The 17,767-nt window shown below is 42.1% G+C and overlaps 1 protein-coding gene across 1 annotated transcript; it reads left to right on the forward strand.

The window, feature by feature from the left end:
* Positions 1-142: 142 nt before the first annotated feature.
* Positions 143-16,165, forward strand: IL1R2 (interleukin 1 receptor type 2). Its single transcript, XM_026792997.2, has 9 exons — positions 143-701; positions 2,235-2,365; positions 2,462-2,720; positions 4,854-5,028; positions 6,393-6,567; positions 7,751-7,816; positions 8,532-8,667; positions 10,645-10,790; positions 12,077-16,165. The coding sequence occupies exons 1-9, from the start codon at positions 670-672 to the stop codon at positions 12,202-12,204; spliced, it is 1,248 nt and encodes a 415-aa protein (XP_026648798.2). The 5' UTR covers positions 143-669; the 3' UTR covers positions 12,205-16,165.
* Positions 16,166-17,767: the final 1,602 nt, after the last annotated feature.

Here is a 17,767-nt window from a genome sequence, read left to right on the forward strand (position 1 = left end):
AGTCTATCTGGGAACTGCAGCCCCTTAATTGATTACCCTCTTGTAAAAGGCCAAAATTGCCAGAATTCATAGTGGTTTTCTTACTCCTCCCCATGAGCCTGGAAACCATAATTTGCTTTTGCTGTTCCTTCTTTATACCGCATTGCAAGAGAGCCTTAATGCAGGCTGTCACACTAAAATGGATGTTATGAGAAGAAAGGGGAATCAGCACATTTGTGATTCACCAGGGATCTGGGAAATCACAGAAGATTTATGAACAGCTTGATAAACCACAAAATGTGAAGACTGCAATTATTTAGCTGCTGACTATGCTGCAGTGCACCTTTTGTTACCCATGAAATTTTTTACTTGAGGTAGTGTGTGAAATAGTCATGTGAAGACATGAGTGCATGCAAGCTACCATTCGTCAGAAAAGGGGGAAATTAGTCATATATTTAGCAGTCATTTCCCCTTTTTTTGGGAAATCCAAACACATATTTTCTCTCTGCCTGTGCCTCTGTTTCTCTTATCCTCACTCTACGGAAGGAAAGAAAGTTGGATCGAAAACGTTACTTGGTTTTGACACAAATCTGATTGGGCAATGAGAGACAAATTTCCGCTGTGTGTTGAGCTCAACCCTATATAAGGTCCTCACCAGGAATTTTCAGTCTGACAGTTTCTTTTTGTGAGATGCTTACGGCTGAAAGACTACAGAAACACAGGTAAGTTAATCTGATTGAAATCTGGGAATGAAAACCTTCCCTAAACCCTCAAATGGCTTATGGAAATTGTTAGTTACTAAATCAAAGGGACCAGAAGGCTCTGAACAGAATAACCAAGTATTTTTGTCAGGATCTGAAGAGAGAAACTCACCCGCTACAGGGTGGGGCTTGTTAATGCCTCTAGCACCTGGTTCAGGTGTAGCTGAAAGAGGCTAGATCTCCATACCAATTCCCTGGAAACCCAGGCAGACCTAAGAGTATGACCCATGGTTATGAAAGAGAGCTATTGAGCAAGAGGTTGGTTTTGTGGTGTTGTACAGATGACAATAATCTGGAAATAGTTTATTGTAGTCAAACGATCAGATGTCAGGTAAGTACAACTACTAGAACAGGAAGAAATTTGGATTAAAACTATGGAAGTATGAGCATGAAGGGATACAAAAAGATGTCCAAAGGTGTATACCTATGAATATGGCTTTGTTATATTGGTAGAAATATTTCTTTTGGTTTTGATTTGAAATAGTTGTACAGTCATTTAATATTCATCATAGTTTTAAGGTAATGTTAAATGCATGCAATTTCCATTTCTGTACATAAAATGGAAATAGTATAACATATCATGTGGATATGTGTACTGTATTTCTTATAAATTCCTTATACAGAGCATAAACTAGTGCCTCTATCCAGCATGTTTTATATATTTTTGCCCATGGCACACCAAGGTAAAGCATAATCAATCAAGAGAGCAGCAGGAGCTGTGGCCTCGTGGCAGAGCAAAAGCATTCAGTGATGTACATACACAGACACTGCCATGACCATGTCAGGTCCATACAAGATGACACTTGATGAATGACTGGCAGAGGAGAATTTTGTTTTCCCTTAGTAGCCACCCTGTCTGATTTTCAGGACAGCTTGTTCAGGGTTTTCCTTATCTTTTTTTTAGAACAGATGGTAATAGTGTCCATGCTGAAAACTTGTCCACCACCAGCAAGATGGGTGTACATGCCATAGGAGTTAATGTTTTCTCAGAAATCAGAGTTTTCTCAGAGTCTCAACAGAAATATTTGTTGGAGACAAGAAAGCTTGGCTCTGCTTGTAGCAGAAAGTCTTCCTGCAGCCTGATTCACACTAGCTGGCCTACTTTGCCCCTGTGTCCACCCAAGCTACTACACTGCAGCTCACTCAAAGCAGCTGACCTGTGCCTCAGTCACATCTTACTGCAAAATAAGCAGAGCTAAATTTTTCCACCCATAGCTGTCACTCTGAAAAGCTGTGGGGACAGCAGCATCTTGTGGTATGCTGTGCTCATCTTCTGGAGTGAAAGGGAAGGACCAAAAGTGATATGTGTGTGCCAAGCCAGATGTTCTGGTTCCACAGTTCAGCCCCCATAAACTAGGGATGGAGACACATCTCTGCTCACTGAGGATGGACCAAAGCTCTCCAGGTCTGCAGTGAGAAAAATAGCAGTTAATTCTTTAAATAATGTTGAGTATTTTGATTATATAATCTGTCTTGTAATAAACTTCCTTGTAGATTTCAAAACATTTTCCTTCCACCCTCTTCTTCTGATTTCTTGTGGAAAAAAATGCATGGGCTCTTCTTTGTCCTGGTGATGTGCACAGTAGGTGCATCTGCTTTCAGACTCCAGCAAGTCAAGAACACAGGTAAGTGTACATTTGTCTCTTTCCTTTTGTTTCCCTCACCATTCTTTTAAATGTTCCTCTCTGACAGTAATGCAAAAATATCTCTGGTTTGTATAGAAAACTGCCCAGATCACACCGTGTTTTTCAAACACTACTATGAACTGCATGGAGAACCTGTGGTTCTGAAATGCCCTTCCCCCAGATACAAACATTTGGATTTCTCTGCCTTGACCCCTAATATCACATGGTATAAAAATGGTTCGAACACCATGATATCAGAAAGAGATGAAGATTCAAGAATCTGGGCAAAAGGAAATGCACTCTGGTTTTTACCAGTGAGGCTAGAAGACTCAGGAGTATATATCTGCACAAGAAGGTAGGTATTTAAAAGATAATCTAGTTAACTAAAAAATGGCTATGTCTTCTAAATGCATTACCTTGATTGTAAACTCCAGCTATATTCAGAGCATTTCTGGATAATTTCCTTGCTGACCTTATTAGAGAGAACAAATACGGGAAGTCAGGACCCTTAGAGTGCACTGTGTCTCCTATAGTTACCAGTACTGAAATCTGGTAAAATGGTGACACGGGCTTGCCACTTTGACTACAATCTCATAGGAGAATATTGTATAGAGAGTTTTTCCTAGTTATCTCTGAGCCAGTCAGTGCTATGACAAGTGGGACATGCTGCAGGCAGCAGGTTTGCTGAGCACAAATACCCTTGTTGCACCTCAGATTGCCTTATGAAGCATATATAAGGCATCGTAGCTCTGCAGTGGCTTTCCTCTTCACACTTCCATATCCCTGGTCTTCACTTTTTTTCCAAGTCATGTTTTAAACCAGAATTTGATTGACTTGATATTGTTGCAAGAATTTTCATGAGACCCAGTGTGTATTTACTAGGCTAGTACCAGACTTGTGGTATTGCAGAGAGTTGAGACTTTAGCCATGGCTCTTTTCAGCCCTACTGGTAATTTTCTTTCTGACTGTTTTCAATCTGACAGCACACTGTACTATGTCAAAAGAGGTGCCAGTGTCTGGATTTGTTGAGGATCAAGGAAGGCAAAAAATCCCATCACCCTTAGAGCCTGAACTTCTGAAGATGTTCCAGGTCCCTGTCTCCTGCCATCTCCTGCTGCCAGCCAGCCTCTCAGTAAACCTCTGGCACTTGGCTCTGGGGTTTATGCTGGAGAACATACCTCTACATTCCTGGAGCTGCTTGTGGATAGCATGGTCTCCTTGCTTTCACAGCACACCTTGTGAGGGATGCAAGTCAGCAGTAGAAGAGATGGACAAGTTGAGAAATCATGCTCAGCATGTTGGATTAGCCTTTCCCAAGTCTCAGCAGCAATTTCAGCTGTAGAGCACAAAAAAAGACACTGATAGTGAAGCCCAAACAGCAATAGGTTGCAAATACAGTTCTAGAACAGAGTAGTTGCCTGAGATGTTCAAGAGTGCTTTTAAATCCCCTTTTTGGGCTATTCTGCCTCACTTTGTCAATATATAACACTATAGCATTGTTACTGAGGGATCTAGCAAAATGCTGTGAAATTTGTTTAAAAAGAGATGCAAGAGCCAAGTAGGTAACTTCATTGCTAACATTATTACAGGATTAATAAAGCACAAGCAAGTTACATTTCCTTTACAAATTACCCTGCAGGGAAGCCAGCAGATCTTTTTATCTTTGAAGGTAGCAGCAAACTATCACAGATCTCTGCTTCTGTGTTCTGTGGAGCAAATATTCTGGATTTGGGCATCTGGCCTGTATATGACAGATGGCCACAGTGCCCTGGCTATACTGTCATTCTGTCTGCTTGCAGCCCACAGCTGCTCTCCTGGAGGTTACAGCCCAGTCTCCCTGGCTTCGCTGGCCCCTTCCAGGATCATGCACTGCCCTGAGTAAAGGCATCTCTGAATCAGGCTTCCAGAGGTTGTAAAAGGTGGAATTTAAGCATCTCTCTCTCCCAGTGTGGTCTTCCTTAGGACTGGAAGTGATTGTCACTTGGGTCCAGAAAGAAAAGTTGAATTTTGTGAACCTTTCAAAGCCAGAACGCCTTATTTGCTACAGAAAATTATATGTACTTGCAGAAATGTCTGTGGTTGTGCAATAGTAACTGCAGATGTATTGTAGTACATGCTTTAAGGTTTTTATTTAATCATTAGGGTTTTCACAGTCAAAACCTCTTCCAAGGAAATGGGGGAGGGTTCATGACACACCTGCTACTGTTCAGGTTAACATGTTCCCCCTCCTCACACAGTTAAAATCCTGCTGCAGCCTAAAGGTGCAGAGGAAACTTGTGCTAAAAAGAAAATATTGAAGGTCTGAGGCAAATATGTGTCAGCAACACGTTTTGACTATGGCAAAAGAACAGTACCAGTGATTTTCCAACATCCAGCCTGGTGTGATCTCAGTCTTGGCCTCTGTTAAGAAGGGAAATGGAGACAGGGGGAAACCAAGGGGGTCATTTGAGTTCTCTTGGGGGCTCACCTCTCCCTGCTCTGTCACCAGGAACAACTCCTACTGTGCTGAGGTCTCCATCCACCTCACAGTTGTGGAGAAAACAGCTGCTTGGGAGATTGCCTATCCCCAGGTCCTCTTCACTTTCACCGCTGGAAAGATTGTTTGTCCTGACCTGTGGGATTTTACACCAAATAGGACAAGCCTGGAGCTCAAGTGGTACAAGGTAGAATACTTACTTTCTCTTTGTGCATAGCCTCATCTCAGCTTGGCACATAAATATTGACTTTACATTTCTCCTGAATTAAGTCACTAGTATAGTGTAACATACTGGGAATTTTGGGGCAGATGTATACATTTTAAGAAAAGTTTTCTGGGGCACACTCAGCACAGGGTGAAGTGTTTCACATGTTTCATGCTCTCACAGGCAATGCAACTGTTTATAAGGCTAGATTATCTACCCAACTCCAGGGTTTGCCACCTGATATCAGGCCCTTCTCTTTGGCACTGTGCATCTTTTCACAGCCGCTCTAGTGAATCCCATAAAGTAGGACCTCCCACGGATACTGCCTCCGTGTTCAGGTGGGGTACTTTCATTAATCAACTGGAATACACCATTTGGAAATACTGGATGAATGACATAATGCTTGGAGTGCTCTCTTGCCTAACTGCCCAGTTTGCTGCTTTTCAAGTAGGCAAGCCTGGTTTTGCCTCTAAGATCAAATACAACATCCTTGGCTGTTCAATTTCACACTGGAGAGCAGGAGATTCTTCTTGCATTTCCATAATACCTCGGTTTAGCTTTTATTTACACTCCCACTGTGATCACATGCTCTGCCTTGTGCAGCTCTAGCCTTACCATAGGATGCAATATATAGGCTGCTTGCAGTGCCTAGGTTATGATCTGTACTATACCAGCAAAATGTTGGTGCTCAGGACTTCCTTCAGAAGTGGGAACATAACCCACTTTCTCTAAGAGAGAGGCTGCCCCTCTCAATATGGTTCTTGTTACAAATGTAAGAAAGAGCTACCCTGCTTTCACGAGGGAGAACATAATTTCTCCTAGCAGATCTCCAGACTGTATATGAACAGAGCTTTAGGGATACAGAGCATGAATTTCTAATATAGGGTAAGTAACAGTTATGTATTTGTCTTCAAAGAAGGCCTTAGAATATTACTCTTCTGTGGTGATGTATGGAAAGTATGGATACATACACATGGATATGCATGGATAACATTGTGAAAACCTCCATGGGTACTAAAATCTTGTGTGATTGCTCTTAAGATGATTCAAGGAAGAGCCTATTATATGTTTTTCATCTTAAAATGTGCATTAAGGAAGAGCTATGCACACACATTATAGATTAAAATAGCAATTCTTCACACTTCACCCATATAGTGCCACAAGGCATTTTAGAGATGGATATACATTAAAAGAACTTGTGCTTTGGTGGGAAAGCAGAACTGCTCAGATTTCCCAGCAGTAAGTGAACTTCTAATAACAGAGAGACAGAGATAATTTGTCTCTCTCAATAGATAATTAGGGTGTAGCTATCTGAGTCGTAACACCAGTTACTGTCCTTTCTCCAGGATGCTCAGCCTTTGGAAGAGGACAATGAAAGATTCATCATTCTGAATGGTTCAGCATCTCTGATCATGACATCTGTGCTACCAACAGACGCGGGGTATTACACCTGCAAGATGTCATTTCCATTTGAAGGTGTGATGTATGAAATCACCAGGACAATTCAACTGGAGACTGTTGGTAAGTATAGTATCAGATGATCAGAGGGATGGACCACCTCTCCTACAAGGAAAGACTGAGAGAATTTGATTTATTCAGCCTGGAAAAGAGAAGGTTTCAGTATGACTGAATTGTGGCCTTCCAGTACCTGAAGGGGACTTGTAAGAAAAATGGAGAGGGGCTTCTTACAAGAGCATGAAGTGACAGGACAAGGATAAATGGCTCCAAACTGAAAGAGGGCAGGTTGAGATTAGCTATTAGGAGGAAGTTTTTACTGTGAGGGTAGTGGGGCACTGGCATATGTTGGCCAGAGAAATTGTGGATGCCTCTACCCCCCACCCTGGAAGTGTTCAAGGCCAGGTTGGAAGGGGATTTGAGCGACCTGGCCTAGTGGAAAGTGTCCATGCCCATGGCAGGAGGGTTGGAACTAGCAGTCCTAGGAAACTTTCAGGAAAGGTTTTAGGGACATTTAAGATTCCTTCTAAACTAAAAGATTCTGTGGTTCTGTGATTCAGTGATGGACATACTGAAACATTACAGCACATAAGAAAACCTCTTCTTTGCTAATGAAACTCTTGAGAGGAGCTCATGCTCAGCCTTCATCCGTGCCAAGGCAGGGCTTGTCCTGGCCCTGAAGGTGCTCCAACAGCACCCCTGGCAGGGCGGGGATCTCTCCTGCAAGTACCCCTGTTTGTTAAATGGAGTAATTCATGTCTTGGGGCAGGAGGGGCCGTGTCACTGCCGAGGCCTTCGGGGAAGCTCGGAGATCAGCCATTTGGCGGAGTCCCAGGGCGGGGACAGGTCACTATGCCACAGCGAGGGGGCAGGCCGTGTGTCACAGACGGGGACAGGCCGCTGTGCCACAGCGAAGGGACAGGCCGTGTGTCACAGACGGGGACGGGCCGTGTGTCACAGCGCGGGGACGGCGGCGGGCCCGGGGCGCTGCTGCGCAGAGCGGCCGGCAGGGGGCGCCCGTGCCCCACACGCCTCCCGCCGTCCCTGAGGTTCGGGGGACCCTGCCCGGGCCCGCAGCGGCGGGGCTCCGGCTCGGAGCGGCAATGTCGCTGCTTACCAGCGGCTTTAGCAATCAAATCCTTTCCTGGGAGACGACAGATATTGGGTGAAGCGGCATGTTTCTGGTTCTGGGGCCATGCCCGCATTTTCTCTTGTCTTAGCCCTGACTCTGCTCTCTTTTTCTGCCAAGAACAAGAGAAGAGAATTACCCCGATAATTGTGTATCCAGCCCAAAAGACAACATCAGCTGCTCTTGGTAAGGCCCAACATCATATTTGGAAATGTTTAGTCAGAGAAAAACTAGAGCAGGTCGTCTTATGGTGTAATTTGTTGGCATAAATTGCTGTAGGTTTTTGATTTCAATTATATTAGTTGAGGGTTGGTTCTAGAGTACTTTTTGCTTTTTAACATCTACAACCAGATGCTGTCTTCTGGGTATATAGCTATACTTATGTATAATATAGATACACATCAGTCTGAAATCTCTTTATCCTTGAGTTACAGTAATTATAGCAATTAAAAATTTCAGAACTTCTGCAAAATCACTTTATCCTGGAGGTCCAACCTTCAGCTGAATGTCCTCACCCGCAGCATCTGTGAGTTAAGCTGTGCTGCTGGTTAATGCAGCTGCTCCAGAGGGGTAAATCACACAATGCCCTTTGGGCTGCACTGTGTCAGAAAGGGCAAGGCCACAGGAATGCAGCCTTGCCTCTGGAAATGTGTTTAGTGTAGGAATTGGTAAGTGTTGCAACTGGGAAATTATTTGGTTAGCAGCAGGAAGGACTGCCACACTGAAGGGTCTTGCTGCCAAGGAATACAGGATCAAAAGCAATCTGGAGATTAACTTCAGTTTTGAAAGTAGTGGTTCTTGACATGTGTGGGATCTCCCCCTGGAGTTGGTGGTTTTCACCAAAAGAAAGAGTAGTTCTTCATATGTGTCTAAACTGTTTTTCAATCTTTTTTTTTGACAGGCTCCAAGATGACTCTCCCATGTAAAGTGTTTGTTGGGCTGAGCAGCCATTTCCAAACTGATGTGGAATGGCTGGCAAATGACAGCAGCGTTGACGTGGTTTATAAACAAAGCAGAGTTACGGAGGGGGAACGACAGTAAGTCTGGCTGACAGTGCTTCCTTGTGCTTATTGTTCTAACCTGCAGTGCTACAGGGGCTCTTGGTACACCTGAATGCAAAGTAATGAAATGGGAAATGGACAGATCTTAAGTGAATGTGAGAACTGAGGAAAAAAAAGGTCAGGCAAGCAAAAAAAAAACCCCAAGCCCAACCAGTAAATGAAATAAATGCTTTATCTCTGTTTTTTGTGACAAGATATTTTGCAAATGAGGCAACTTTGAGACAAACTTTAAGCACATTTTCATGAGCAACTGAGCTGTTGTGAGGGCTGACTGCAGTGGAAAGCAAGGAGACTTGATCCTTCCCAGTGCTTCTCTTACCTCTCTCCTTACCCCATGCCAGCAAAGTGGCAACATTCTCTCCTTCACATTCATGAGGTTCTCAAAATACACTAAGAGAACAGAAAATTACCTAGTGGTTTGATGGTTTTTGTTTGGTTTTCTAAATAGCACTGTTTTTCTCCCTAAGCTTGTTCTTTTCCACATTAGTGAGTTAAACTGACTCACACACACACCCGCTGAGTGCTAGAACAGATGCTAGGGCAGCACTGAAGGGAATACTGGTGGGAGGGAGAAACAGGATGTTCCACATCCTCTTGCCCTGATTCATTGTGTCTCCCAGTCTTGAGGAGCTGTCTTTCAGCTGCCTAATACCTCAAGGCTTTTACCACTAGGAAAGGGAAGGATACCTGCTTTCTGTACCTGTGATGTGTTATCTGAGTAACTCACTACATCCAGGCACACCTCTAGTGGTTTTGTAAATGTGAGCTGAACTTTCTGATTGAAATCTCTTCATTGAGAACCAAGTCAGCTTGTCTTGTTTCTTGTTTCATGTAGCTCAGAGTGTCCAAAACAGATCATTACCCTTGCCTGGTGGCTCTGCCTGTACTGGGGGACAGAGCCCAGAAGGTTCCTTGGGCTGTATGCCCAAGCCTTTAGAATTTTTCCCATTCCCCACAGCATGACTGGGGAAATTAATCTATAATCTTGTTTGTATGTATAAGTGAAAATGCCAGGAAGCATAAAAATGTGCTGCAGCTATAGTCTCTGCAGGCTTTAGAATAGAGCAGAACTTTCTTACTTGCACTTTAAAAATTATTTTTGTTATGCTTACCACTATCATTATTGCTGTTGTATATTGTCATGCAATTGCACAAGGACATTGACAGTTGACAGATGAGGTTCCTGCAGGACCCACAGTGTGTGAGACACCCCAGTTCTGCTGGAAGCCCTCATTATGGCAGCATGACAAAACAGCTCAAATGCCCCTGGGAAAACAAATTCCCTGCAGAAATCTCTGTCAAAGAGCTCCTGGGAGGAGTGCCCAGGGAATTCCATTGCTGCTGTGCATTGCAGGCTTATAATGGACAACTGCTCTGGTAATGGCTAAAAGGTATCAAGGGACAGTGTTTGTCTCCAGCTAAAAAACCACTTTCAAATAGTGGGACTCCTAAAATAATCATGTTGAAATTAGCTAGAAACTTCTTGGGCAGTTTCTTGTATTGAGCTATTGGCTTTGAGCACATGATAGACAGGAATGGTGGTTCAGTTTTCTCAGAGAACATGTACAGGGTTATGTTCTCCATATGTCCTCTGCTGATTGTAAGAATTAACCTTTGATGGTCAGAGAGAAGGAATTAGGTCCTTGCCCAATGCTAATGTATCAAAGATACACAGAATTCCACTTGCCTTTTCCCCCTCCCCTTTCTTTATTTTTGCAAGACAAATCCAGGTCCCTCTAGACTCCAAAAGCTGCAAGACAGGTACTGCCCACTGGGACTCAAGTAGCACAGCTGGGCTGAAGATGCATGCATCCTTGAATGCTGAGAGGCTGGTTGAGAAATGAAGCAATATCCAATGCATTTTCTTGCAATGTGCTGTTAGAATGAACAGATCAAGTAGAGATAAACCATCTTATTAAAATAATTAACACTTAATCTTTCTTATTCTTCCAGAGAAAGTGTAGAAAATGGTGAAAACTTCATTGAAGTACCACTGATTTTTGATTCTGTTGAAGAAGTGGACTTTTACACAGACTTTACCTGTCTGGCCCAGAACAGATATGGATACCAAGAACTGCCAACAAGGGTCAAGCAGGAAGGTAGTTATTTTTACTGCTTATTTTTGATAATTTTTATTATTATTCTAATGCTAAATTAGCATCTGATCTGTTTATACTGTAAGAGCTAGTGTTGGGATAAGTTACTGCCTGGGGAAAATCTGGTTGCCTCTTTCACCTGTAGTCTTTGATACAGCCCGTTCACAAAATGCACCTTCTGTAGGTCATGTACTGACATTTTATGCAGGGATAAGGATCTGTCTGTGCTGTCTTATTCTTTATTGAATAAGACTCCAATTTAGATACACTTTGTGAAATAAGTGTTCCAGTGAGACTACTGGCAAACTCTCTTTGCAGCAGAGCCAAATCTCCTCCAGCTCCTCAACAAGTAGGGGAAAAAAAAGGACAATAACAGAATAAATGATTAGAGTGTTACTTTTCCTCATGCACAGACTACTGCCAAAACAACAAGAAGTGTAAATTATGATGGGCGTTGTTACTTTGGCTCCTAGTGATGGGAAGAGAAGGCCTAAACTCAGTGCAATTAAAGTTGCAGTGTGATAAACCATTGGCCAAGAGCCAGCTGTACAAACAATGTGAAGCAATGCTAATTGTTTCTTTGCATGACGTTGGTGAATCACCAAAGCTTGCTCACACTCTCTTAGAAAGGCACATGAACTCCTTTAGACTTCATTATCAGTCATGACTCACTCCAGCACCCTATGATGAGGAATTTGTACTCATTTTGCTGGATCATGTGCTGCCCTTGTCTTCCATGAGCTGCACGAGGAGGCAATATGCATTGGAATAATCCAGAATGGCCTGGACAGACACTTGCCTTGGAAATTAGCCAGATTTAGGAAGCAATTCCGAGTCTTGGGTCGATTGTTACTAATTTATAAGCTGCTCTGTATGAAAAAATAATTCTCACAACTTGAGGGTGGACTAATTGTTAAGTATTCATGCTCCACGAGGTGCTTGGATTTCCTGTTTGGAATGTCTCTTCTGTAAATAAACCAAGATAGAAAGCACACAGCTGTTCCTGATCAGAGTTTAAGAAAATGGGGTGTATGCAAAAGATAGAACTTCAAATTCTCACTTTCTGTTGTTTTCCAATCCTTCCTCCTATCTTTATGAACACATTTCCCAGAGTGCTCAATCAATAGATCTCTTCCTTTCAAAGATGATAAGCCCTGCTGGAAGGTTAACTTGCAGACATCCTTTTTATTGTCATTTCTCCTCTTCCAACTTGAGCTTAGAGAAATATGTTCCTGGGAGTTCATTGTTTCTTCCTGGTTTTCTAATATTTAATTTGTTTACTTTTCCAGCTGCTGGTCTGTCCTGGTACATTGCAATGATTCCTGTTGCTCTGGCCTGTTTGATCGTGGGAGGGATATGCATGCACAAGTGCTGGAAGAGTAGAGCTGATAAAGGATATACAATACCAAAGGTTTAAAATCCACTTGAGTTCTCCAACTACCAACAGAAAAAAAAAAATCATCCTGGCTATCTTTCACATCAGACACAGTGAGCATTACAGACCTGATATACTGTATTCCCAACAGTCCAATAATAACAGCTCTTTCCCACTTTTCCCAATCTTCTGTGATCTGATGAAGTTAAGAATATAAGTTTGCATTTTTATGCTGCTTAGATGCAGGAAATCTGGTTCTATTATTTTGTAACTAGGGTGCAATCTGTAGAATTTTGGAACACAAAATCATGTTGTGGATATGGGAAGGGTTGGGAGAGGGAGGTGCTCTCACCCTTTGTAATTCCAACAAATGTGCTGGGTTTTTTTTGTTTTTAAAAGGAAAAGAAACCCCTAAAATCTAAAAAAGGGAAGCTAAGGAAATTTGCTGCAGAAGGACTATTTGACACTAGAGGGAAAAAGCAATTTTTCTATGCAACCAGACTAAATTTATTTCACTTGAGTCTAAAAAGAGACATTTGTTTTCCCTTTTCAGAGCCAAATGCAGTTGTCATGGCAACTGTATATCTATGAACTTCTCCACAGAAAAACTAAATTTGTTCACCATTTGGATTATACATTGCTTAAATAGACTGTCAGAATATCCCTCCCCCAGAGATAACTCCATCTATATAAAAGATAACTGTACACAGAAGAATTCAGTTCTGTTTTATCTACCAATATGTTTAGCTAGAGATTCATAAGCGGCTGTAACATGTTGTCATCTTTGCCAAAGAAAGAATTGGAGGGATGTTTCAATGTTTTGAGAGTGATTTGGCTAATAAAAAGTTTTATTCCTGGAAGTGACTGGACAGATTGCCAGTAATAATGAACAGTCTCACACTTTTGTTCCTCCAGCCCTTTTGTGACCAGTCTGGTGTAGCTTCAGATTGTGTCCTTTACATTGCAGTATGCAAATTGGTTACACAGAATGCAAAACACTGCCTGTTGGGTTAACCTAGCTGGATTCTAGTCTTGACATAAATCATAAGGGAGCAATAAATGATCAGTGACCGTGTTGTACTTTGAGGGTCAGAATGAGTAAAATTATTTGGTTACTTCATCTCTTCCTTTGTCAAAGAGATACCACTCATGACAGCTGAGAAATCATTACATGATGTATAATGTGTATTATCTTCATCTGTATAGGAGGGAAGAGAACCTGCATTAAGGCTTAGATTAGTACAGATCCATAACTGCACCAACACCTCTCCCTCTACCAATACTAAAATAATACCAACATCTCTCACAGGCACCAAAGATAAAGCTTTTTGTTCATGTAAATCATCCCAGAGGATTTTCAAACTCTGTAGAAAATAAAATCAGGAAAAGCTTTGACTCCAAAAACCAAATTTTAACACACTAGAGAAGTGAATGGCTCACATCCATTGGGAACAGACCATGACCTTATACAGACCATGACCTGCTTTCCATCACCACTTCTAGTTGGCTCTGAGTTTGGCCCAATAAATATCTGGAAGAATTTTGAAGAGTAGGATGTGGCTTGAGTTAAGAAATCTTCACTCTATTAACAGGAACATTCATATGTAATGAGATTTCAACCAAAACCTCCCTTTAAATACTCTAAATGCTTGTTGTGAAGATACAGGCACAGAGATTAGAGTTCTCACACAGTCTAGGTCAAGGGCATCCAGAGAACAGCACAGGACTCACTGCTTCCAAGTGTAGAATATTAAAGATGATAAGGACTACAAGTGTTTTGTGGGCAGATGGGAAAAAGGTGGATGCAAGTGTGGAGAAGAGTCAGTCCCCTTGGATATCTGTTCTTTGAAGGGAGAAAGTTGTGGATGAACAGATCAATGTTGGAGGGAACATTGAAAATTTTCAATTATTTTCAAGCAATTGCTAGTCTGTACCTAGAGAACAAATTGGATTTGTCAATAAGTGTAATGTTTAAACATGTCATTTGCTCTTCCTTTCCATCTGTATCCTCCAAGAGTAGTATGATCACACACCTGGCTGTAGGTGCAGGGCTGGATTTCACAGAGTACTGGAAAAACCCAGAACTTTTGGTATACAGAGCACTGATGCCATAAGAAAGTTAAATACCTCAGATCCTTCTTCAAAACCAGAGGAGGAGAGAAAATATGGATATAAGAAAAAAATTAGGTATTTAGAGAATTGCTGTTACATACTCAGAGGCATCTTGAATACAAAAGGAAAGTAAAGAAACAAAGGCTTTTCTTTTATGAAGTGATATTTGCTTCTCTGACTACTAGTATAATATTCTGAAGGCTTTCCTCATAAGTAGATGTCTTCAGGTGAACTACACAATGTAAATATTTTACAGATAGATTTGAACAAGTGACCTACATAATGTAAATGCTTTACACTGATTTGCATCATTATACACAAGGGCAACATGGTTTATCTGGGTTTTGAAAATTTTATGTGTAAAACTGATAAACAAATAAACCAAAATGCTGGTGTGTGAGTTGAGTGGGAAGAGAGAAGTGACATATGAGATGTCTCTTTGAGGATGGCAGCACTTTCCCAAACCTGAAAAGAAGTACAGTATTAGGGAACAAGGATTCAGGGCTCTGCACAACAGAGTTTCTCTTTGGAAAAATTATGGATGTAATGAGGACAAGGTCACCTGGTTCCTGGGACTGTGTGGGTTTATAGCATTTTCCAGAGACCTAGTCTGTCTGCAACAACCTCAGAGGCACACCTACAGAGAGGAAAAAATGGATGTACCATGGTCTTGGCATGAATTTGCATCCAGTATAGAGGCTTCTTGTCAAAAGTTATTTTTAGGAAACACGAATTCAGTTAACAACTATTTTCTAGTTTTCAGTGTGTGTGATCTTGATGTCATTTATCCATCTAAATAGGTGGCATAACTGATGTTTGACCATAGTAGCACCCAGACTAAACCTAAATATAATGTGGAGAGCACCAAGTAATTTCATCTGCTGGTTCCCAAACAAAACCCTTAAATAAATGTGGGAGCAAGTGAAAACAAGGGCTGACCTGCATACAGAATTGATCTTCACTGATCAAGACAAGAAAGTTACATTTTTAATTCTAGTATCTAGGGAGGGAAGGTGTGGGATCTCAGCACCTCAGGACTGAGGTGCCGAGCCACTGAGACCACCCTTGGGGGGCTCGGGAGTCCTGGAATGTTGCCAGAAGTGTCTGGTGGCTGGACTTTGATCCTACACGGGAGACGACACCTGTATGAGGATAGGAGGACTTCACCGGGGTGAATGGTGAAGGGATTAGTTAATTAGAGGGTGAGACACAGGGTTTAGGATTTATGTACAGGGGGGTTTAGAGAAGTAAGATGGAGGAATTGGGGCGTGTCCTGTCCTTCTTCTTCTTCTTCTTCTCCTCCATCTTCTTTGGTGATGGTGGCACTTTGGGATTGGTCATTACTGAAAGTGCACCGGACAATAAAAATAAAAAGGATTGGGGAAAAATGATAAATATTGTACACGTAACCATGGGTATAAAGATAGGTGACTGTCCGGAGGGCTACAGAGTGTGCTCATGGCTGGCTGCTGAGCAGACCTCTGTCGGGCCGAAAGAAAATCTTTTAGATAAACATTTAATAAACATAAAGACCGAAAGAAGAACTGAAGCCTCTTCTCGTCCTTTGATACGAGGGCTGCCCCAAGGCCACTCCGGGCCTTTCCAGGCCCTTCAAACAGCCGAAAACCGGACAGGAAGGCATGGATGCAGGAGGACGAGGACGTCCTTGTTGAAATATGCCAGGAATAGTGGTTTAGGTATGAACAGCTAATTAAAGTGTTTATGATTATTCTGCCTCAAGTCTGTAAAGCAACAGGTCCAGCAGGGCAAAAAAGGTAAAAAATTGTTGTTATGTTTTGGAGCTGAGAACTTCCTATCCATAACCTTGCAGCTGCTAAGTATAGCCTAGGGTGGGATACCTCTCATCCAGCCCTCACAAAGCCTAAAGGAATAGAGGTAATCCAAGATAGCCACTGATGTTTCCTCTCAACTCAGTGAAGAAAGACTTCTCTCTGGTGCCTAAAATAAATGGGATGAGTTGCATCTCAGAGGTGTCTGTCTTTTTCCACCAGTTTAAGACAAAGTGAAATGAATCCTTTCTGTATGGATTCATGGATAAAGGAATGACTGGTTGTGGATCACTGGATTTCGGGTTATCAGAGAGGTTACAAAAAGAATCAGTCTAAAGCCGAGAGACACCTTGTTATGTAGTCAAAGCTGATGGGCTTTCTTGGGGAATGACTTTAATGCTGGCAGCTCTGTGCAGAGCAAGCACAGGCTTGCACTAAATGAAAATAACTGTAAGGCTGGGAGGCAGGCCCATAGGTACATATTGTGGAATCCAACATAAAATGGGAGGCTGAAAATATCTAGCTGATGCCTTGGAGAAACATTTGTGGCTCACAGATTGTGTGGTCATGAAGTGCCACAGCTATTAGAGGAAGAAAAGAACGAGCTGTCCTGTGTGCATGGCTGAAGTACAGAGAGCCCTGCTGGGACCAGGAGGAAGTCTGCTGAGTGACTGCAGGTGAGCTGGGGCCTGTCACCCTTTCCACAGCACTCAGCCAGCTCAGCTCCTATGGCACACAGTGTCTGCCTGCCCCTTCCTGGCTCTGCTGGGCTACAGCAGAAAACTGGAAAAAACAGTTACATAGGAAAGGAAATATCATAAACTAGCTTGCTTCCAGTGGACAAACTCACGTCATTGATAAGAAACCCACTTACATACATGTATGTGTATATATATACTGCTTTAGTGTGCTCATTGCACTGGAAACTACAGTCTCCATCAGTCTATATATTACCTAGTACACACAATGTAAAGATCTTAATAAAGCATCTGAAATATTACTCCAGTCAGTTTTCAAGAAGAGCATATAATCTTCCTGAAATTCTTCAGCCAGGCAGTCTCAAGCTGCGCCAAGGGAGTTACAGGCTAGAATTAAGGAGGAAGTTTTTCACAGAAAGAGGAGTCAAATACTGGAATCATCTACCCAGGGAGGTGGTGGAGTCACTATCCCTAGATGTGTTTAAAAAAAGACTGGATGTGGCACTTGGTGCCATGATCTAGTTGAGGTGTTAGAACATGAGTTGGACTCGATGATCTTGAAGGTCTCTTCCAACCTAGAAATTCTGTGATTCCGTGATTCTGTAGTAGTAGTAGTAGTAATAATAATAATAATAATAATAATAACGAGGAAACTTCTGAAAACTCATGCAGAACCAAGCCCACTTCTTAGAGCTTGGGAAATTCATCAATTTCTGAATCTTTAACTGCAAAGTGTAGTTTGGCTCTTACAGCTGTGTGTCCCTTCTACCCATTTTAAGTTTTTGCCCCAATCTAAATTGTCCCAGGACTTGACAATGACTTCAGGTGTAAACAGCAAACTCCTTTGTAGCATGTTGAAAAGGTCAGTATCTCAGTCCTGATAAGAAGTGAAGGTTCTCTCTCACTGTTTTTACTAGTTTGTCATATTTTGAGTTGTGCCCCAGGAACTTCACTTATATGTACATAAATTTCATGGAAATGAACATCTTGATTCCTTTGTGGATA

The sequence above is a fragment of the Zonotrichia albicollis genome, chromosome 2 (genome assembly GCF_047830755.1).
Source record: "Zonotrichia albicollis isolate bZonAlb1 chromosome 2, bZonAlb1.hap1, whole genome shotgun sequence".
Taxonomy (NCBI): domain Eukaryota; kingdom Metazoa; phylum Chordata; class Aves; order Passeriformes; family Passerellidae; genus Zonotrichia; species Zonotrichia albicollis.